The 24,787-nt window shown below is 38.9% G+C and overlaps 1 protein-coding gene across 2 annotated transcripts in view; it reads right to left on the bottom strand.

The window, feature by feature from the left end:
• The window catches only part of LOC150079033 (twitchin-like), a 2,795,346-nt gene that overhangs the window by 655,258 nt on the left and 2,115,301 nt on the right, over positions 1-24,787 (bottom strand). For both annotated transcript variants that reach the window (XM_090382361.1, XM_090382360.1), the window contains 2 exons: positions 17,631-17,828; positions 7,939-8,050 (listed from right to left, as the gene is read on the bottom strand). In XM_090382361.1, coding sequence (XP_090238487.1) covers positions 7,939-8,050; positions 17,631-17,828 — 310 coding nt within the window. The remainder of the gene's footprint in view (positions 1-7,938; positions 8,051-17,630; positions 17,829-24,787) is intronic.

Genomic DNA, 24,787 nt, shown 5'->3' with positions numbered 1-24,787 from the left:
TTAGTAACGGCCGCATGGTGCAAGAAAGCCTATGGCTTATGCTGCACCAGCCAAAAAAAAAAAAAAAAATCCGAACAAAACAATGATAAAAACAAAAAAAAAATAAATAAATAAAATAAATAACTAAATAATAATAATTAATAAATAAAAAAAATAAAATAAAAAAGAAATAAAAAGGAAATTAAGCCTATCATCCTATGCGCTTCCCTTACCCGAAAGTACTATCCAGATGACCTTTGAATTTCCGCAAACTGTCGGCCTCTACCACCCATGAAGGCAACTTATTCCAGTAATTTATAACTCGCTGGCTAAAATAAAACTTCCTGCAGTCCAATCTAAACATTTCCCCCCGTAACTTGAATTTATGTCCCCTAGTTCTAGCATCATTTATAATCTTGAAATAATTTTGTCCTCATTCATTTTACTGATGCCTCTCAGAGCCTTAAACACCTCAATCAAACCTCCTCTAAGGTGTCTAGTTTCCAAATTCTGCAACCCACATATTCGAAGTCTTTCTTCATAAGGACGCCCTTTTGCCGATCTCACCAGGCGAGTTACCCTTCTTTGCACCCTTTCAAGAAGCTCGATGTCTTTCTTTAGGTGCGGTCTCCATACTTGAACACAGTATTCCAAGTGTGGTCTAACATAAGCCTTATATAATGGGATTATCACGTCCCTATCTCTACTTGCAAAAGTTCGATAGATCATCGATAGGACACCATGGGCCTTCCTTGCAACCTGTTTACAATGCTCAGAGAATTTCATGTCTGACCGTATCGTAACACCCAAGTCCCTTTCCTCCAGTACTGGGTTTAGTTGAACTCCACCAAGTGAATAAGTTTTTTTGGGATTACTGTTTCCCAGGTGTAATACCTTACACTTTGTTGGATTAAAGCACAGCTGCCATTTTTCTGACCATTCCTGAATTCTATCTAGGTCTCTCTGAAGAAGCTCAGCTTGACAGTGATCATTAACTACTCTACCAATTTTAACATCATCTGCAAATTTAGACATCAATGTCGTTTATGAAACTTAAAAACAACAGTGGTCCTAATACTGATCCTTGGGGAACCCCACTTCTTACATCAACCCAATCTGAGGAATAGCCATTTATCACAACCCTCTGCCTCCTGCCCTGAAGCCATCCTTCTATCCATCTAAGGATTTTCCCAGTGATTCCAACCTGTTCCAGCTTATAAAGCAACCGCTCATGTGGGACTGAGTCAAAAGCTTTGCAGAAATCTAAATAAACAATGTCGAAATTATTCCCTAAATCCAGCTCGTGAGTGACCCTTTCGAAATAGCGGACCAGATTTGTTAAACATGATTTTCCCTTTACAAAACCATGCTGAGTATCCTTGAGAATTTCAATTCGATCCAAATGATCCTGAATTCCACCCTTGATCATTGCCTCCATGATTTTCCCTACTACTGAAGTCAGACTGACAGGTCGATAATTTCCAACTTCACTTTTAGAGCCACCCTTATGTATGGGAGATACATTTGCACTTTTCCAATCCAAGGGAATCTCCCCAGAGTCTAGTGATGCTTGCATAATTAGCCTCAATGGTTCAATGCACTCGCTTGCCGCCTCTCTTAAGATTATAGGGTATATTCCATCATAGGCTCGAACGTTTTTTCATTAAATAATCTTGCGAAATTTCAATATCATTAATTACATATTTTTTAACTTCGCTCCCACAATTTCCCATTGCCACAAAAGGCTTTTCATTTGTAAATATCGATGCAAAATAACTGTTGAGTTCATCTGCAACGGCAGCTGGTGTATTTATTACTATCCCCTTTCCCTTACGTAAAGGTCCGATCTGGTTTGTCCTGCTCTTCTTGGCATTTATATATGTGAAGAATTCTTTATCCCCCTCTTTGCTCTGTTTGCTAGTGATTTCTCATAAACTGCCTTTGCCTGTCGAACCTTTTCTGTGGCTCTATTACGCATCACCTTGTAGCTGTCATAGGCTTCAGTACTTTTTATTCCTCTGTAACCTTTCCATGCCACCTTTTTCTGCTCAAGTAATGCGGCAACTTCACTATTCATCCAACTTGGAACCCTTCTCTTGGAGTATTTTTTTTAATGGTATATACGCATTCAAGGCATCTGTGATTAATGTTTTAAAAGCGTACCACAGTTCAATTGTATTCATTCTCTGAGCGATATCTACCCAGTTAATAGAGGCCATGTAGTACCTTAAGGCATCGTAATTTCCTTTTCTGAAATTAAAACCCATTCCTTTGCCTTTTACTTCTGCTACCTCTCTCGTCATCATCCACCGTAGAACTCCGTGATCACTTCCTGCTACTAGTTCCTCTACTGTCAGCCCTGTTATGTCATTTGATTCATGTGTGATGATGAGGTCTAGGATATTCTTTTCTCTAGTACTTTCCCTGACATGTTGATACAAATAACAGTCATCTAGTTGATTTAAAAATTTTTTTCCCCATGTCGAGTTTCCTTCCCATTTACTTCAATCACTTAGAGGCAAATTGAAATCACCCATAATAAGGCATTGATGCTTACTTGCCCATTCCATTTGCATGTAGAGGCTTTTGTCATAATCTTCACAATCACCTGGTCTGTAGATTACTCCTACTCGCATTATACTTTTGTTTCCAACTATCTCACACCATACAGACTCTATATTAGCATGTGAAATGTCTGAATCCGGGAAAGCTATCGTCGCACTCAGGCTGCTTCTGATAAGAAGCATTACCCCACCACCCCTTCTATCTAACCTACCCTTCCTAAATACATTATACAAGCCGTACTGAAACTCATCATCCCCAATTTCCGGGTGGCACCACGTCTCTGTAAGCCCTATTATGTCCGCGTTACTTGTTTTAACCAGCAGTTCGAATTCGCTCATTTTATTGACGACACTTCTAACGTTACTGTATAAACAATTAAGATTTACTGTTCTTGTATATTTAATAACCCTAACACAACCCTTGAAGTTTTTTAGGCTCTCTTCCCTGATATTAGCTACCCGCTCACGTGAAACGTCTTTGCCCCCAGAACATCTAGATAATACGTCCAGTTGGGGTAACAGATAAGAACTTTTAAGGTATGTGCAAGAGTTACATTGACAAATATTATCAGATAAACGCGTGTCAGTATTACCCACATCCCCCCTAACTAGCAGTTTCCCTGAACCTTTAAGGTATCCTCAATAATACTGGCAAAAACTTTTGCACCACCTTTGTTTAAGTGTATCCCGTCTCTACAAAACAAATTCCTTCTACCTACAAGTGTGGGCCATGCTGATAGAAATTTACCCCCTAAAGCCTTGCAGATTCCTTCAAGTCTTGAGTTAATCGTTTGTTTGTTATTTGGTTTTTAGGAGCATTAGCAACTAAGGCCATATTGCTCCGGGATATGCGGTGGTTATTCCCTGACCTTTCCGCATCCTCCGTATTTAGTGGTGACGGGCTCGAACCCCGGTCTAATCAAGAAGCGTGTGCTACGCACTGCTGCTCCTTCCCACCTGGCTACGGAGGCGCCTCTTGAGTTAATCCACAAGGCTCTTAACATATAATCCCTCCTATCGTATCTGGGCAGAATTGCAGACACATAGACATTATGGCCTAGCTCGCGACATTTCCTCAGCATGGTCCTGTATTTTTCCAACAAATCGTCAGATCGTGTACGTTTAATATCATTTGTCCCCATGTGAATAATAATATTTTCTTTACCCCCTTTAAAATCTGACAATCTGTTGGTGACATCATCAATAGTTGCTCCCGGCAGACATACCCTGGTACTGCTCCACCTATCTTTATTACAAAAAATATTCCCCGTTTCCCTGACAATGGAGTCTCCTAATAAAACAATGTCCTTTTTAACCAGAGTAGTTTGCACTTGGTTTTTCTGTTTTGAGGCTCGAATCGGGTGTGCATCACTTGGTAGATTGCTGGAGTTTTGAGTCCCTGACGAGCTCCCAGATGCATTATTTTTGAGGACAAGCACTCGTTTTTTCAGGGACGCAGATTGTTCCATCAGTGCACCATATAGTGGCATATGGTGCAAGAAAGCAGGCTTAAAAAAAAAAGAACACTTCCCTCATCTCAGTTGTCCTGATTAATCTCACTGCCTTTACTCTGCCAGACAGTGACTAGACAGAGTTCAAGTATTGTGTATGTGGAGGATATTGTTGAGTCCATATTATCTTAAGGAGCTGAGTATATTCTTACTGTGCGTGTGTGTGTGTGTGTGTAAGACATATCCAAAAATTTCATTACTTCATACAACATGCCTCCCTCCTCTACTTTTACTTTATCTACTGACTGCGCCATGAATAGTTAAACTTAAATGCAAAAAGATCTAAACCTCTCAAACTCTTTGACTGCCATTCCTTGAAACTCAACTTTCTTCAGTCCAATTTATTTTCTAACAGTGAGGTAATTTCCTTGGCGATTTTAATGTTCACAATTTCAGCTGCCTTTCGTTTCCAAGTTACATGGACCCAGCTGATCAAGATGCTGAGGCTTTTGCAGTTACTGATAACCTCACACAGATTGTTCATTTACCTACCAGAATAGAAGACAATCCTAACTACACACCCAACACTCCTGATCTTTTTTTTCCACAAACAACCCTTCAAAGTACATGGTAGAGGTGAGGGTCTTCTAGGCACCTAAGATCACAGCTAGGTGATAGTCTTTTAATGAAGCCTTTCTCTCATAGCCATTCTCATCTATCAAGAATGAAAAATGGGATGATCTGTAAAATTTCTGTTGTTATTTTCCTTGGAAGCTCCTACATCAATGTTACAATTGCAAACAATGCAATCTACAATAAAATCACTGACTGGCAAGTATACACACACACACATCATGGTGCAACAGCGATCATACCCCTATTACCTTCACTGTCTCATCGCTTGGCAAAACAGTAGACAAAACCTGCAGGAAATAACAAGATTTAACACCAGTAAAGCCAACTGACATATTTTTGACCATTATATTGAACAACAACATACAAGGGAAAACATCCAATTACAAGCAGAAGTGCAAGCATCAGAAGTACAATGCTTAATTTTAAATGGCCGTGAAGAGTCTGGTTTCCTCCATGTTTGCATAAGAAGTATTCAAAAGAAGAGCTAATATACAACTACATGAATAACACTGCTGAGTCCATGTTTCTCTGGGACTAGTGTATCTGGCAGTCACAGAGAAACATGGCTCTTCCTTGGTGAGAAGTGACTCTACATAGTAATCTATCTTTGGTCACTCAGTCTACTGTCCTGATCATTGACTGAAATCCTTCTTCCTAGTCAGATATATGACACCCTGGGTGAATTGTTGTACAGGATGTCATCTCTTGAGGACCAGACAAAGAGGATAACATGACAAGACAAGACAACATACCAAACTAGATTTCTTCTGAAATGAACTCAATTATGGGGTGGAATTTTGCTGACCCAGCTGGCCTGGGTGGGATCACTGTATCACATCTTAGTGGTTCTCTGCTGGCTCCTTCTCCTCCTCCTAGGAATGGGATTGTATCCGAACCTTTGCACTCTGGACTTCTGCTGACTCAGCGCCTTGCTGGGTGGGATCTTGAGCCTCCAACAGGCCGTACCGCTGGGCTGGCTCTTTCTGAAGTGGGAATTCTGTTGCCAACCCCTTCTAAGGTTAGGGCTGCTGATCTTGATTCTCAAGGTGGAATTTTCACCTTGAGAATTAAGATTTTCACCCTCCGTGCCTAGCAGAAACTTGATGACCCCAGTGGGATGAGATCTGGATGCCAGTTTCCATCTTCTGCATCTATCCCTAACTTTTTGCTTCACATCTACTGAGTTCCATGGGGATGCCTTCTGCTCTCGTTACCATCTATCTATCTCTATTCACTCACTTAACCTAGTCCCTGCACTTCTCTCACAACCCCCCTCATTTTGATGATATTCTTGGATTCTTTAAGAATTCTCTGAGAGAAGCCAATAAGAGAGTACAGTTAAATCTGGTGTGCCTCCTTGCGGCATAGGATGGGAGTCGGGAGCAATCAACCAGGTATTGGTTGCCCCCCTGGCTGCAGAACACCAGTTGCTGGCCTACAACAAAACAAAACATTACACTGGCACACACACACATGAACAACATGAATGGCTAGCATTGGCTTATGCCAATGCACTGAAACCCCAATGGTGAATAAGGAAATCCTGGTAGTTGCAACAAAGTACACAATGATATGTGGCCTGACAGTCGAGTGGTCAGGGGCAGAAGTGCAGTTGCACACACTCTTTGAGTGGACTGGGGTTCAAGCCCATGACTGCTAAAAATACAATTAATATTTGTATTCATTGATTTATTGTAAACTCCACTAATCTGGTGGTGTGCCGGAGTATAAACAAGAACATTTAATATTTGTCTTTTCTGCACTTGTTGTACTTCATATATTCAAATTTTATTTTGTGGGGGATATCAAATTCTTTGATATCCCCACAAAATCTGCATTTGACCAGTGCTTCAAATTCAAAGTTTTTTACTGTGCTCCTAGCATTAGTATAAACACAGGTATATATTTCAGTAGAATTAGTGCAAAATTACACTGCTGTCTGCAGCTATTAATTTGCGTATTTTCTCTATGCTGGCAGTTTTCCAACCCACCTAACACTACTTGACAACGTCAGCAAATATTCTTGGACTCTTTTTTATTTAAGTGTATCCCATCCTTGTAAAAACAGTTTCTCTTGTTAACGAGCACATATCAAACAGAGAATAATTCTGTCAAATCAGCCTTGTACAGTTTCTCCAGGAGCAAATTTATTGACATACTCCCTCTGATCATTTCCTGACAGAATTGTGGACATTGTATTTTTATTAGGCAATCTGTAGATGAGTCCTCTCTCTTTTGCTCTTAGAAAAATGCAGCACAACAGAAGTGTACAGTTGTTTATGAATAGCCATGACATCTGGACTAAAAACAATGACCAAGACCATGAAACTGCACCTTTATAAATTTAAAACAGTTGAAGAGTTGTTGTTCTCCAATCCAGTAGTCCATCTGAATTTTCCAGACTTGGGTATCATCTAATTTGAATACAAACAACAATGGCTATATTGCATTTTATTGTCCAACAAGCAAAGCTGACTTTCATCTTCGTGGTGCTGTAGAAAATCTAGACAAAATTATTTTTTTGTGCAAATTTTCTGTAGCACATTAAGAAATAAGAAGGTAAGAATGTACTCAGCTTCATATTCATTTTCATAAGTGAACTGTATTTTTTTAAGAGATGGTACAAAGATTGTACAATCTTTGTATCATATGTAATTGTACATATGTCTTTGTGCATCCACGAATGTACAAAGACATATGGACATATTAGAAAATGTTCAGATTTGAGCCCTATTCATTATTGTTTATGGAATTATCTAAAAAAAGCTGCACCTTCTAGCATGATCCAAATGGAGATAAAATAAAAGTGTCTCAAAATCAACTTTCTTCCATTATTATTCATATATTTTATTATGAGACGCAGAGTGGAACAGAAATAAAAATAACAAGATGCAGTTAAAAATAGGTTTAGTGTCGAAATACGTACAGTAAACAGTAATACAAAGAGCTTTTGGGCCTTTTCAATTATGTTTCTTTCACTGTTCATAATTTCATTATTACAAAAAATTAGTTACTGATCTAAAGGGGAACATTTTGAGAAATATATATATATAGTCACGTAAATCAAAGTGCCATAATAAAACGTGGTTAGAATGCTTCTCTTCCCTTTCGTATTAATCTACATATGAACATTGAGATTAATATGGTATAAACATATTAATCTAGATAAACATATGGATTAATATGTTTATGTCAAAACATTATATTTTTATGTTATGACCATCATGGATATTTATTAGAATATTCATAATATAAAATAACTGAAAAAAGTCCAGCCAAGTCAAGAAATTAATACTGTGATTTCTTACCATCTAGCTATTGGAAATGGTTTTCCACTCCCTTCACAGTCAAGAGTAGCGGGTTTGTTAAGTGAACTGTTTTTATTAAACAATCTTCTGATAAATTCAGGTTTTTTTCCATCTGTAAGTATGTTTGGGAGAACAATATAGACATTATTAAAATGTATTGTCACTAAAACATAACATGAATATGTATTGATTTGTTGTATTGCAAGCAACAGTGATTCCTATAGGTAATAAATATATCTGTATGTTTTTATTACATTATTTGATAAAAATATAATAAAAAAATATAATTTCTTTTTTTTTTTACTTATGAATCTAAAGCATAAAAAAAGGCATGAGGAACTTCTTTTACATTCACATATTGATACAAGAAAGTAAGCAGATTTAATATGAAAGAGCTGAAGGATATCATTGATAATGCATGCATGGATAATTTGTAAAATAATACACTACAATATTAAAATAACATACTATTATTAGAAAGACATAATAGTTTAAAAAATTTCAATAAAACGTCATATAAAGATATTTGGTTTCAGAGCTGTCTGGTTCCCTTGTTAGTGGCAAAAGAAAAATATTATACAGATCTCATGTTGTTCCTCTGACTGACATAAAGCAAAGAAATATAAAGAATTATGGATGATGAATGCTGATTGGACAGACTGAAAAGAGAAGCTTAAGGGCTGACTTGAAAGCTGAAGCACTGTGAAGCCTTAGGTCTGTGGGGGGGAGATCATGGATGATTAAGATAGATCCGACTTGTGGTGCCTATCTCAAAACCTGCTGAGTCTGGAGTGCTGCCCATCTAATACGAAGTGTGGATTTACCTGCTTTTTAGCATAGCAATGAACAAAACAGCATTTGGTCATGTAAGTACAGACTTATTTCCAGTGGAAATGGAAACTTTGCCTATTTGTTCCTGTTTGGCAAAATTCTTCTACATATCATGAATCCAGAAAGTCCCTTTTCTTATGATGATGTGTGACTTTCAGAATTTTGGAGTTGTTAGTAGAGAAGCCATAGTTTTCCATGATTGTGTAGTGTGCTATCATACTTTATTGGATACTTGTTCTGTTTGTCCTTGTTTTTAATTTGGAAGAGTCTGCTCTTACATATTATTTCTTGCAGCTGCAATCAAACCTGTAAACAATGCCTCATTTAAAATTTTCTAATTCTAATTTGTAGGTGGAGAGATCAGCAGTTGCATAACAGCACAAACTGCTTGAGATTTCCATTAAAAGTTATGCATTTGATATTGTCCCTTTCCGCTATTTTGTTGATGGTATCACCCCCAAAGCAGAATGCACTGGTCCCACAGGAACTAGTAGTTGTTGGTGACTCTATTATCAGGGAAACAGGGAACATGCTTTGTAAAAAGGATAGGTGGAACAGGACCAGGGTATGTCTGCCAGGGGCAGACATACCCTGGTCCTGTGATCACTCCCAACCTAGTGGTTCCTTTATCTGCAGATTCTTAATGCATAAGTAATCACTGCTGATAATCAGATCAAGAGTATTACTCCCTCTGGTCATGCTGCTGTAGAAAACAGTCATCAAATAAATCCACAAAAACCTTGCTAGTGTGTGAGTAACCAACCCATAAGTTCCAGTCAATATCTGAAAGGATCCCCCATTATAAGACAGTCTGATTTACTGGCCCACTCTTATTTCTCTGCACTGCTGTTCATTGCCCTCATCAGAGCCATTAGATCTATAACACACTTCTACTCTCATTTTTGCTTTCCCAGTGATTATATCACATCAAACTGACTGAACATTGTACTAGCTGCCCATGTCAACTGGATGCACTGCCTTAGATTTTGTTTTTTGTAACTAACAGGATACTGCTCCTTTTGTATCCTGTCTATCCTTCTTGTACTCATTATACTCTCCATATACCAATTCTGCATTCCTTTAGCTCATTTTAGCCCTAGCTGCTGATGCACCATTAAAACCCAAACAACCAATCTGCATTCCTTATATCTGTGTAATAGTAATGGAGGCAAGTGATGCAAGAAAGCAAGTGTATGAGCTAAAATAGCATCGGGAAAAAAAAAAAAAAAAAACAATTTCGCACAACCATTCCCTCTAAAAGTTTGTCCACTTTCCCCTTGAATTTGTTTAAGCTATCAACTTCCACAAAGATGGAAATTTTGTTATAGCAATTAACAATCCATGAGCTAAAGGCAAATTTCTGCACTTCTATTGTACAACTCTCTTTCCTCAATTTCAATTTATGTCCCCTCAGGTTCAAAATCTGAGAAAGCAGAAGAATCCCATCAAAATTCAGCGAGCTGAATCCATTCAAAGCTTTATATACCTCAATCAGATCACCTTGCAGGTACCTATTCTCCAGTTGCTGGAATTTTCAGAACTTAAGCCTTTCTTGGTAAGAGGACCCCTTCGTTCCCCTCACCAATCTTGTTGCCCTTCTCTGTATATGCTCAAATAACTCTACATCCTTCCTAAAATGAGGCCTCCAGACCTGTACACAGTACTCAAGCCATGGCTTGACCATTGCGTTATACAAAGGAATAATCACCACCTTTTCCCTGCTAGTAATATTCCTGTATATCATTGAAAATACCACATGACCTTCTCTGGAAGCCTGACTGCATTGCTCATAAAAATCATATCTGACGGCACAATTACTACCAGATCTTTTTCATTATCTACCACTCTAAATGTAGTTTGGGCTTACTTTTACCCATATGCAGTATTTTGCATTTGTCAATGTTAATCTTCAGTTGCCACATCTCAACCCATCTGTCCAAATTTACTAGATCCTGTTGCAGTAGCACAAGTGATTACTGTTATTAACAACCCTGCCAACCTTCGTATTGTCTGCAAATTTAGACATTAACCCTGATACACCATCAATATCATTGATAAATATACAAAACAACAGTGGGCTCAACGCCGAACCCTGGGGGACTCTACTAATAACATTACTCTGTGAAGAGCAGCATCCATTGATTACACTCTTTGTCTTCTTCTACTCAACCACCCTTTTAACCATTTCCAATCCTCTTCCAAATTGTACAGTAGTCTTCCATGCACAACAGTCTCAAAAGCTTTCCTGAAATCCAAGTATACGATATGAAAATTATTTTTTGCATCCAGTTCCTTTGTACCTACATCATAGTATCAAATCAAATTTGTAAGACAAGACCTCAACTAACCCATGCTGGGTCAGAATTATTACTGTAATTTTGTCAAAATAATCCTGCAATGCATCTTTAACCAGTGACTCCATTAGATCCCCCTTTGTGAATTGGGGATAAATTTTCACATCTCCAGCCTGTGGGGACTTCCGAGTACAAGGTTGCTCTTCAAATAGGCCTCTGGGGTTAGGTATATTTATACTATGATTTTTAGCATTTCTCACCAACCATTGAAGTAAAAACAAAAACCAAAATCTTAAAAAGCTTTATATTTAAATTTACAATAAATTTACAGTAGATTAAACAAAACAAAATAAGTGTGATTATACAAATAAAATGTTACTGATAATAAAATACTGAATTAAGATAGGATAAAACAAATGTTTTATCCTATCTTACTTTTATCCTATTTTACAGTGAATGTACAAATAAAATGATAATAAAATACTGAATTAAAATACAATAAAATATACTAGATTAAAAGCGCTAAAATAACTGAAGCTTTCAAAGGCTTCTGCCTTCTTCCTCAACAGTGCACTTCTATTCTGCGGTGCCTCATTAAATACCAGCAGGTTCACGGCGCGTCTCACGCAAACGTGTACTGTTCCCGTACATGTTGGAACCGGAAGCAGCTTGGGAGCATTGCAGGCGAAAACGTTCATCCCCTCCAAAGATTACCGCCTCAAAGAGGGGATGAATGCATGTACCCCTGTCTCTATTTATATTATTCTCAACAGAACTAATTCATAGGCTCTCGAGCCACTTGCGGTCCCGAAATCTGTGCACCCGATCAGTGATGACTGCTTCGTCCAGGGAGATATGATGTTGCTTTTCCCAAAAATGTTCAGCTACGGCGGATTTACCATAATCCGCATTTCATATCGCGTTTGTGTGCTCCCCCAGACGATCTTTGAGGCGCCGTTTTGTTTCCCCCCACATAACACTCCCCACACTGCGGGAACTTGATACTATATACGACCCCACTTATATTTTCGTGTGAGATGGGGTTAACGGTGCAGCCATGGGCTCCCCCATCAGTGCGATCATAGCTAGTTTAGCCATGGAGGAGCTCGAGGCTAGATTATTCAATGATATGGTTCTCCCTATGCGTTCGTGGAAAAGATACGTTGATGATATGTTTTCAATTATTCAGAAGAGGAGTGAAGATGAGACGTTGAATTTTCTTAACAGCTTCTTCCTGTTCATACAATTCACCTCTGAGGTAGAAGAAGGAGAGGTTTTGCCATTCCTGGATGTGTTGATCTGTAGAGAAGGCCAGTGTTTGAAAACAAAAGTGTTTAGAAAACCTATGTGCAAAGGCCAATACTTACATTACAACTCAGCTCAGGCCAACTATCACAGGAACACTGTGATAAGAGCACTAGTAGATAGGGCAAAATCGCATTGTAGTACCTCAGAGGACAGGAAAATTGAGTATGAGCGTGTTACGGCGGACCTTTTGAAGTGTGGCTACCCTCAGAGGATCATAGAGAAATATATCAGTGGAGGGCAGAGGAGATGTGAGTCCTTCACGCCGATAGCCACTGCAAAAGTTCCCTGCTATCCGGGTTTAACCGAGTGTATAGCTCATATACTAAGAAATTACCAGATGCGCTGTGTGCAGCTCCCAGGTCGGAAGCTGCACACGGTTGTGTCACAGGTGAAAGACCCCATCTCACACGAAAATATAAGTGGGGTCGTATATAGTATCAAGTGACCGGAGTGTGGGGAATGTTATGTGGTGGAAACAAAACGGCGCCATAAAGATTGTCTGGGGGAGCACACAAACGTGATAAGAAATGCGGATTATGGTAAATCCGCCGTAGCTGAACATTTTTGGGAGAAGCAACATCATATCTCCCCGGACAAAGCAGTCATCACTGATCGGCGCATAGATTTTGGGACCGCAAGTGGCTCGAGAGCCTACGAATTAGTTCTATTGAGAATAATATAAATAGAGACAGGGGTACACGCATTCATACCCACTGTGAGGCGGTAATCCTTGGAGGGGATGAACGTTTTCGCCTAGAATGCTCCCGAGCCGCTTCCGGTTCCAACATGTACGGGAACAGTACATGTTTGCGTGAGACGCACCGTGAACCTGCTGGTATTTAATGAGGCACCGCAGAATAGAAGTGCACTGTTGAGGAAGAAGGCAGAAGCCTTTGAAAGCTTCAGTTATTTTAGTGCTTTTAATCTAGTATATTTTATTGTATTTTAATTCAGTATTTTATTATCATTTTATTTGTACATTCACTGTAAACTACATTTGTTTTATCCTATCTTAATTCAGTATTTTATTATCAGTAACATTTTATTTGTATAATCACACTTATTTTGTTTTGTTTAATCTACTGTAAATTAATTGTAAATTTAAATATAAAGCTTTTTAAGATTTTGGTTTTCGTTTTTACTTCAATGGTTGGTGAGAAACGCTAAAAATCATAGTACAAGGATGCTCTCATAATTATGGCTAAAGACTCAGTCATAAGTTTATAATGAACAGACAAAATATGGCCCAGGAGGCCTTTGTGCCAAAAAACCCTCAAACACAACAACAACAACAATAATTATGGCTAAGGTTTTGCTTACTTCCTTTGCCACCTCCTTTAATATAACTGGATAGATCCCATCCACCTTAGGTGCCTTTCTTATGTTTAACTTCAACAATTTCTCCTCCACTTTGCACTCAGTTATTACAAAATTATTTAACTCCCTGTTAGAGTTTTATAAACATCTGCCCCGCCTCCTCCTTGAATAACTACTTATGTGTGAATGTAGATGCAAAATATTCATTTAGTTTGGCAATTATCTGAGAATGATCATCTACAGTCAAACCATTGATATGAAGTGGACCAATCTGATTCACCCCTTTCCTTTTAGAGTTTATATAAATAAAGAAGTTTTTACTGTTTTTCTTTGCATCCTTTGCCAAAGATTTCTCATAATCTGCCTTTGCTTAAGTAATCTCCTTTGTGACTTGATTACAGACTAGCTTTCCACGCCTTCAATATAGCTGGATAGATCCCACATCCCAGGTGCCTTTTGGTATGTTTAACTTCAACAATTTCTCCTCCACTTTGCTCTCAGTTCTTACAAAATGATTTAACACCCTGTTGCAGTTTGATGAACCAGCATTTTCCTCCCTTAATAACTGCTCATGTGTGAATGTAGATGCAAAATACACATTCAGATTATTAGCAAAAGCACATGATTCAAGAAAGCAAGCTTATATAGCATCTGCAAAAAAAAAAAAAAAAACACCCTAATTTCACCCATCCACTCGCTCCAAATGTTTGTCAAGTTCTGCCTTGAATCTATTTAAGCTATCAACTTCTACGACAGATGGAAGTTTGTTCCACCTATCAACCACCCGCTGGCTACAGGCAAACTTCTGCACATCTATCCTACAACCGTCTTTCCTCAGTTTGAATTTATGCCCTCTCAGGTAATTATTCTGAGCAAGAGGAAGAATCCCATCCACATTGAGCATGCTCAAACCATTCAAGGCTTTATACACCTCAATCAGATCACCTCGCAAGTGCCTAGTCTCCAGACACTGTAATTTGCAAAACTTAAGCCTTTCTTTGTAAGAGCAACCCTTTGTTCCATTCTCTAATCTTGTTGCCCTTCTCTGTACTCGTTCCAACAGCTCAACATCCTTCTTGAAATGAGGCCTCCAGACCTCATTTCAAGTACTCAAGGCGTGGCCTGACTATTGCCTTATACAAGGGGATAATTTCCTCCTTATTCCTGCTAGAAAAATTCCTGTATATCATTGGCAAGACACCATGAGCTACTCTTGCAGACTGTCTGCACTGTCAGAAAATTTCATATCTACCTGCACAATTAACCCCAGGTCCTTTTCATTCTCTACCACTGTCAGTGTGGTACCACAGAGTTGATATGTTACTCTGGGATTACTGCTTCCCATATGTAATACTTTACATTTGTCAATGTTAAACTTCATTTGCCACCTCTCAGCCCATCTGCTCAACTTTTCTAGATCCTTTTGCAGCGGTGTACTGTCATTAGTGTCATTACCAACCCTGCCAACCTTCATATCATTTGCAAACTTGGACATTTAGCCTGATATACTATCATCAATATCATTTATAAATACAGAAAACAACAATGGACCCAACACTGAACCCTGAGGGACTCCACTAATAACATTAGTCCACGAAGAGCAGTGTCCATTGATTACCACTCTCTGTCTTCTCCCACTGAACCATCCCTTTATCCCTATTAGCAATTTGCCTCCAATGCCACACTGCTCCAATTTGTACAGTAGTCTTCCATATGCAACAGTATCAAAGGCTTTTCTAAGATCCAAATATATGATATCAAAGTTATTCTTTGCATCCAGTTCCTTTGTGACTACATCATAGTATCCAATAAAATTAGTCAGACAAGACAAACCCATGCTGTGTCAGAGCTATAACTGAAGTCTTGTCTAAATGATCCTGCAATGCTTCTTTAACAAGTGCCTCCATTAATTTCCTTGGAACAGAAGTTAAACTAACAGGTCTGTAATTACTCGTGTCTCCCTTTGATCCTCCTTTGTGGATTGGAGTCACATTTGCACATTTCCAGTCCATGGGTACCTCCCCTGAGTCCAGGAAGCTCTCATAATTATGGCTAAGGGTTTGCTTACTTCTTTTGCCACCTCCTTTAATATAACTGAATAGATTCCATCCACCCCATGTGCCTTTCTTGTGTTTATCTTCAACAATTTCTCCTCCACTTTACTCTCAGTTATTACAAGATTATCTAGCTTACTGCCAGAGTTGAATACACCTCTGGCATTTCCCTCCCAGAATAACTTCTCACGTGTGAATGCCGATCCAAAAAATATTCATTTAGTTTGTTAGCTACCTGAGCAGGATCATCAACAGTTGAATTGATATAAAGTGGACCAATCTAATTCATCCCCTTCCTTCTAGAGTTTACATACGTGAAAAACTCTTTGCTGTTTTTCTTTGCATCCTTTGCCAAAGATTTCTCGTAATCTGCCTTCGCCTGCCTAACCTCCTTTGTAACTTGGTTGCAGACCAGCTTATATCTATCATAGGCTTCTGTGTGACATGTTAATTTATATGTATCCCATGCATTTTTCTTCTCTGCCATATGTCTCATCAGTTCATCTAACATCCATTTAGGACTAAACCTTGAACAATATTTCTTAGTTGGTATGTAAAGCCTACTAGCTTCCAAGATAAGTTCTTTGAATGCTTCTCCATTTTGAATTTGCTGTTGGTAACATCATCAGTTGGTCCCACTACAGTGGGACCAAATGATGATGTTACCATTAATGTGGTTAGATGGTTCTCACCAAACCATAGGGACTGCAAAAGGTAACGCTTTGAGTTTGCCCTGTTACCACTTCCTAAGGTTTGTCATACAGGTGACATAACACTTGTGAGGTGCCCAAGGTTTGACTTGATCACCAATTTCATATCCAAAATAAAAAGAATATGAAAGTTTTGTAATGTCGGCGAAATTTTTCCTTTGACTTTGGGGTAAACTGTCCACAAACAACAAAAATTGTCTTGAGGATAGATACACTTCCTATGTGTCTGCTTATTCATTGTAGCACTAAATGAATTCATGAATATGTAAATTCAATTTTGTACACTACAATATAAAAACAACACAAATTCAAATTTTATCACTATACAGTGCACAGACATGGCAACTTTATAGTTCTACTCGTGTGAAAACACTGAAAGGAAAAATATTTGCAAATCTGTAGGTAGAGCCGGAAATTATTTTAATGCTACTGCAAGGGCTGTGGGCTGCACCCTCCTACTCTCGAGGAGCTGTTTATGTTTGGAGGATAGATGTATTTAAAAGTCTCTCCCTGAAAAATGTAACAGTCAGTTAATACTTGTAAAAGCTTAGCACAGCTTACAAAAATCCTCACCAAAAACACTAAGTGTGCTCTCTTCAAATTGTAAATTGTTGCATTGGAATTTGAATCTAAGAACCTAGGTAGGTCTGATTATGTTTATCACAAGAAAACCGAGGCCAGAATCAACTGCTACAATTAAGAGAATTAGCTTATATCTGGTGCCTCCGTAGCCAGGTGGGCAGGAGCAGCAGGGTAGCATGCTTCTTAATTAGACTGGGGTTCGAGCCCATGATAACCAAATACGGAGGATGTGGAAAGGTCAGGGAATGACCACCGCCCAGAGCAATATGGCCTTAGTTGCTAATGCTTCTAAAAAAACCAAATAACAAACAACAGCTTATATCTGTTAAAATAAATCAATAAATAAATCTATGAATAAAAAAATAAATATGCCACTTTCTCATAATTGAGCTTGTAATGTATGACATACATTACAAGCTAAATTATGAGAAAGTGGCATATATTGGTAAAACATAACTCCCTCTATATTTAACAACTGTGACGTAATGTGGAACTATCATGGTGATTTTCAAAATCTATGCATAAAAATTGGTTAAAAACATAATTTAAGTTTTTGGAGTTAAAAATTGTGTTGGCAACTTTCAAAAAGAACTTACCAACAACTTCCCTGACCTTAACAGGTGTGGTGCATGCACTTGGATCACTTTTGCCAGCAGCATTTACAGCAGTTACACGGAACTCATAGTCATTACCTTCAATGAGGTTAAGAACAGTGAAATCACAATCAGGTGACATGTAATCATTAGCTCTAATCCAAGTTGGACAGCTTGCTTCTCGCCTTTCAATGATATATCCTAAAAAAAGAAGGTTAATTTGTCTCATTACAAGTGGGACAACTTCTAATTTGAGAATATTTAATGAAAATAAATACTGCTTCCTGCAGAAATATATATAAAGTCTGAAGTAAGATAACAGGGTAGTTGCTTGAAATTGTACACAGAATATGGCCAACTAGCATATTTTCACATTATCTGATTAACTTCTTTTTGTGCAAAAACATAAAACAAAACAGAAAACTAATTTGTTTTCTAACAATTCATTCGAGGCGGCCTGAAAGAAAGTTGATAAAGACAGCATGAAGACGTGAATGGCATCATTAATAAAATTTGTCTGTTTAGGATAAGAGAAACAGGTAAATCCACTTAGCTCTGGTGACCCCTCCATTTATACCAAAAACAATGGCAGGTATCTGATGGTTGTTTTCTTTTTAATTTTTGGAAAACATTTTGGGGGTTTTTTGAATTTGCTTTGGAAATTCAAATCTGCTTTGGAAAATTTCCATTTACGTAATTTTCTGAAATTATGGAATGTGCTGTTTGAATTTTACATATTAACGGTAAGTGATCACTATTGAGCAGGTCGTCAAGTGCCGTCCATTCAATACTAGGAAAGAGGGACGGAGAGCAGATGGAGAGATCTATTGTTGTTGTTGTTTGGTTTTTAGGAGCATTAGCAACTAAGGCCATATTGCTCCGGGGATATGCGGTGGTCATTCCCTGACCTTTCTGCATCCTCCGTATTTGGTGGTCATGGGCTCGAACCCCGGTCTAATCAAGAAGCCTGTGCTACGCACTGCTGCTCCTGCCCACCTGGCTACGGAGGTGCCGAGAGATCTATTGCAGAGGTTGTACCTAGAGAGAGAGAGAGAGATATGGATGTAAGCTGCCAAGCCAGTTTCTAGTATAGTTAGATTTTGTCTGCAGCAAGCAGTTCGATGAGTTGTCTTCGTCTGTCTGCATTGGGAGAACCCCACAATGGATGGTGTCCATTGAAGTCGCCGAATAAACAGATAGGAGTTGGCAACTGCAGAATAAGATCTTCCAGTTCATGAATGGTATAGGGGTGATTGAGCAATAGGTAGATAGAGACAATTGTCAAAGTAATACAAATCACTATACATGTTGTTAAATATGTCTCTTGTAGGCAGATGCCTACAGGATGATAATGATCGATTAACACGTGGATATCATCAATGTTGATACATTTGGCTTGAATAACTTTTTGATGATTGAGTCCTTGATCCAGTTCAGCTTTTGTTACATTTATCAGATCTCACTCTACAATTACTCCCTTGGAAGTATTTAATGTTGCACGTGGGGTGGCTTGCTGGTTGGTTGGTTTTAATGGGATTTTTATTGACACAAGGGCAACTAAGGCCAAATTGTGCCTGTCACGGTAATTCTGCAACTGAATTTTATTTTTTAGTCATGTGTCAGATAAGTTCATATAAATTAATTTGTTTTAAAAAAATTAAACAAGTCAGACAGATATGCATCATCACTGAGAATATGATTAATCTCTAATGAATTGTTTTGGGTTAAAACTGATTCAAAATGTGTTAATCGAGCAGCATTATTGTGGGGACACTCGAGAAGGACATGTTTCACTGTAAGTGGGGGCAGGACAATGATGGCAGTGAGGAAGTTCATCACCTGTCAACAAGTGGAGGTGGGGGAGATGGCAATGCCCAATGCTTGTCCTTGCAAGGACAACCTCTTCTCGTCCTTCCAAATAAAGAAAAAGCCACGATACTGGAAATCTATTCCAGTATTGTGGATTTTTCTTTATTTGGAAGAGTCTTATGGGTCTGTTGCTGCCATACTGATGCCCATTGGTCCATACATAACTTTTTTATGATGAGTCTGCAGTCAATATAAGGAATCGAGGCAAGTGAAGACTTGGTTGACTAAACTTTTTGCTGCTTGATCTGCTTTCTCATGTCCCTGGATTCCAACATGCCCAGAAATCCAGCAGAACTTACCTCTGTGTTATATTTTGTGAGATTAATTAACTGTGCTCTGATTTCTTTCAGAATAGTAAGAGAGTTTGGATATTTATGTTGTATTAGTAATGGCCACATGGTGCAAGGAAGGCTAAGACTTATGCTGCACCAGCCAAAAAAATAAACAAATAAAAATAATATTAATAATAAAATAAAATAACAAAAATACATAAAATAAAATAATAAGAATAAAAACAAATTAATAAGAATAAAAACAAATTAATGGGGACACTCGAGAAGGACATGTTTCACTGTAAGTGGGGGCAGGACAATGATGGCAGTGAGGAAGTTCATCACCTGTCAACAAGTGGAGGTGGGGGAGATGGCAATGCCCAATGCTTGTCCTTGCAAGGACAACCTCTTCTCGTCCTTCCAAATAAAGAAAAAGCCACGATACTGGAAATCTATTCCAGTATTGTGGATTTTTCTTTATTTGGAAGAGTCTTATGGGTCTGTTGCTGCCATACTGATGCCCATTGGTCCATACATAACTTTTTTATGATGAGTCTGCAGTCAATATAAGGAATCGAGGCAAGTGAAGACTTGGTTGACTAAACTTTTTGCTGCTTGATCTGCTTTCTCATGTCCCTGGATTCCAACATGCCCAGAAATCCAGCAGAACTTACCTCTGTGTTATATTTTGTGAGATTAATTAACTGTGCTCTGATTTTTGGCGCCTCCGTAGCCAGGTGGGAAGGAGCAACAGTGCGTAGCACACGCTTCTTGATTAGACCGGGGTTCGAGCCTGTCACCACCAAATACGGAGGATGTGGAAAGGTCAGGGAATGACCACCGCATATCCCGGAGCAATATGGCCTTAGTTGCTAATGCTCCTAAAAAAAAAAAAAAAAAAAGCTCTGATTTCTTTCAGAATAGTAAGAGAGTTTGGATATTTATGTTGTATTAGTAATGGCCACATGGTGCAAGGAAGGCTAAGACTTATGCTGCACCAGCCAAAAAAATAAACAAATAAAAATAATATTAATAATAAAATAAAATAACAAAAATACATAAAATAAAATAATAAGAATAAAAACAAATTAATAAGAATAAAAACAAATTAATAAGAATAAAAACAAATTAATAATAATAAGAAGAAAATTTTAAAAAATAATAAATAATAATAATAAAAATTAATAAGAGAAAAGGAAATGGACAACCTTTTTTTTTTTTTTTTTTTTTTATGAGAACCCCAAACACGAGAGGTATTATAACCTATAGTACTTAGTACCGTGCTTGGGTTGGAGGTTGAGAAGACGAAAGAAGATATTTCTTGACATTGGACTTGAACTTCTGTAGATTGTAATTTTCAGGAAATACGTATGAAGGAAGGTTGTTCCAGAAAACAGCAGTTAAATGAATAAATGAGGAAGATGAAAAGTTGGTTCTGTGGGTTTGAAGTTGGACAGTAAATGGATGTTGGCTGGTGGCGGCACGTGTTCGGACTGTTTTGAAAGAGAGAGCGGGAATTATAGAAGCCAATTCAGAAGAACAGTGCCCATGGAAGTATCTGTAGAAGAGGCATGCAGCAGAAACAGTGCGTCTATGAGACAGCGAGTGGAGAGAATCTGTTAGAGACGAATCATTAATTAACCTAACTGCCCTCTTCTGAATGGAATCAAGAAGCCTGAGAGAGGTTTTGGGGGCACCACCCCAGATGTGGGAACAATATTCCATGGCAGGGCGGATTTGCGATTTATACAGAGTGAGCAGCTGTTTGGGAGAAAAGTAACGCCGAGAGCGAAAGAGAAAACCAAGTTTTTTAGATGCAGAGGAAGCAATATTTGTAATGTGCTTGTGCCAAGAGAGATTAGAAGTCAGGGTAATCCCCAAAAGAGATATATCCTTTTGCCTAGAAATCGGAGTGTCACTAAAGATAAGCATAGGAGCAGAAGAATCCTTTTTGCGAGATATAAGACAAGATTGAGATTTAGAAGGGTTGAAATCAACTAAGTTGTCTTTGCCCCACTGGAGAATTACCTGAAGATCGGCATTTAAGGAATTGGCAGCAGATTTTCGAGAACTTGAAGCTGATTGAGCTGGACAAGGTTTCTCAAAATGGAAAGTTGAATGCAATGTGCTATCATCGGCAAAACTATGGATAGGATTTCCAGTCAATGGAAGAAGGTCATTGATATACAAGAGGAAAAGAGTGGGGGAAAGAACTGAACCTTGGGGGACACCGGCATTAGTGGAGAAGTTAGAAGACAGAGAGCCATCTACCATCACCCTCAGTGAGCGATCAGAGAGAAAACTGGATAACCAGTTACTAAAAACAGTTGGCAAACCATAAGATGGAAGCTTGTTTAGAAGACCTTTATGCCAAACACGATCAAAAGCCTTTGAGATGTCAAGAGCAACTAATTGTGTTTCACCGAACCTTTCCATTGAATTAGTCCATAAATGGGTAACATAAGCCAGAATATCACCAGTGGATCGACACTGACGGAATCCATACTGGCGATCGTTGATCAGACGGAAGGTTTCTAGGTAGTTTAAGAGTTGGCGGTTAATTGATTTCTCCATTACTTTAGAAAGAGTAGAAGTAATTGCAATGGGACGATAATTGGATGGGAGGGATTTGTCACCCTTTTTAGGAACTGGCTGGATATGAGCAAATTTCCAAGCAGAAGGAAAAACACCTTTGGAATAAGAAAGTGAAAAAAGGCGGCAAACAATAGGAGTAAGTTCAGGAGCACAGGTTTTGAGAACAAGTGGAGAAATACCATCAGGACCTGGAGCTTTCTTAGCATCAAGATTCATCAAAATCCTTCTGATATCCTTTTGACGGAAGACCACAGGAGGCATTGAATGGAGCATGTTAGGAATGGTGGGAGGGGTTTTACCAAGATCATTAATACATGAGCTCAAAGAAAAATGGGATGCTAGCAGGTCAGCTTTATCCTTGGCTGAAGTGACAACAGAACCATCTGGTTTGGACAGAGGTGGGAGCAGAGATGGGCAAAAGTTGCGGCCAATAGCTTTGGCAAGAGACCAGAATGCTCGGCTACCATTAGGGCAAGAAGCAAGTTTTCTACTCTTAGCCTGTTCAAACTCTAGTTTGGACTGATTAATAACTGCTTTACAATTGTTGCGAGCTTTGGTGTAGGCAGAAAATGAAACTGAAGAATTAGAAACAAGCCAATTACGATATGCAACGTTCTTCTCTTGGACAGCCTTAGCACATTTATTGGAAAACCAAGGTTTAGATAAAGGACGAGATTTTAAAGTGGAGTGTGGGATAAAGGATTCCATTCCTGCAAGAATAATTTCACTGACACGATCTGAGCAAACGTTGACATCAGAAGTTTTGAAACAGTAATCAGACCAAGGAAAAGAAGAAAAGAAGTCTCGCAGGTCATCCCATTTTGCATTCTTGTAATGCCAAACAATACGAGGTTGGGAATAGTCATGAGATAAAGGTTCCATTGGAGAAGAGGCAATCACCAAGTTGTGATCTGAAGTGCCTAAAGGACCTCTCACTTCAACCGTGTACTTAGAAGGGTTGTTTGTGAGAAAAAGATCAAGCATATTGGCTGTATGATTAGGATTGTCCGGTATTCTTGTAGGTAAATGAACAATCTGTGCTAGGTCATTAGTAATTGCAAAAGCCTCAGCATCTCGACCTGCTGGGTCGGTGTGACTAGAAAACGGAAGCCAGCTGGAATTGTGAACGTTAAAATCACCAAGGAAAATTACCTCACTGATAGGAAAGTTGGACTGGAGAAAGTCAAGTTGCAAAGAGAGGAAGTCAAAGAGCTCCAAGTGATTAGTGGAGTTGGGAGAACGGTAGAGACAACAGATGAATTTTACACAATGAGGTAGAGAGATTTTAAGCCAGAGAAGATCAAAGAGAGGAGATTCCAAATTGCCAAGTCTCTGACAGGGAATATCAGAACGGACATATGCACAAGTACCACCTTTGAGGCGAAAGGAATCATACAGCAAATAATTTGGACATCTGAGATGAGCAGTAGTTGAATCAACTGATAACTGAGATTCAGTCAGAAAAAGGAGATGGGATTTGGAAGACTGCAAGTGGAAATGGACATCGTTGAGATTAGAATTGAGACCACGTATATTTGTGAAATGAATTAGGAAGTCCTTGGGAGGTTTAGATCTTTTCGCAGATAAGCTTGCTCTATTATTTTGACAATTCATGGTGTATTCAATAGTAAGAAAAAGTGGGTGGGACATGCTGTATGAAGTAATGAAATTTTTGGATATGGCGTACATGTGGTAAGAATATACCCAGATCCTTGACATAACGTGGCCTCGACAATGCTCCCCGCATACACACTACTCGGACTCCCTCCAGTCACTATCTGGCAGAGTAGAGGTAGCAAGATTATACACTAGCTGATCCGGAAGCTTCCTAGAGAGTTACCAATAGGTTCAGTCCGGTGTACTAACTAGCGGCCGGCCTGCGAACACCGTTTTAGAGCTGTACCCTCGAAATGTAAGGAATATTGGATCTCGCCACGACATTCATCATAACCTCAAAAATCATCAATCATACTGCATGATGGAAGAGATATGGAAGGGTTGGCCGGAACTTAGCTCTAGAGACTAAACATGGGTTCCATCACTTCAAGCCTCCAATAAGCAAAGTGGTGGTATTTCACCGGTTGATGAGAGTCATCTACCACCTAGTACTGCCTGGTAACATAGAGGGGTGGCATTCCTCCATGTGGTGTGGGCGCCACACCTCGACCCCTGCTTACGTTGGTTCACACCTGGGTGGTCACCCACCATGTACTTGTGCATGAAGGTTACACCCAGGATTACTAACAGTCCCACCATCGTGAAGGTGCAAGCAGAGGATTTGGCTGTCATAGACCGTCCAGACTTCGCCGAAATTGGGTCCACTTTGGCTTGAGTGTCACCCGAATATCAGTTCCATCAGCGTTTTAGACTCACAGGTAGCAAGAACAGCTTGTCTGGCATATCTGAGAGAATGTCTGTGACAGC

Source organism: Mastigoproctus giganteus, chromosome 10 (assembly GCF_048544385.1).
Source record: "Mastigoproctus giganteus isolate SK-2022 chromosome 10, ASM4854438v1, whole genome shotgun sequence".
Taxonomy (NCBI): domain Eukaryota; kingdom Metazoa; phylum Arthropoda; class Arachnida; order Uropygi; family Thelyphonidae; genus Mastigoproctus; species Mastigoproctus giganteus.
This window is presented reverse-complemented; position numbering and strand designations above follow the sequence as displayed.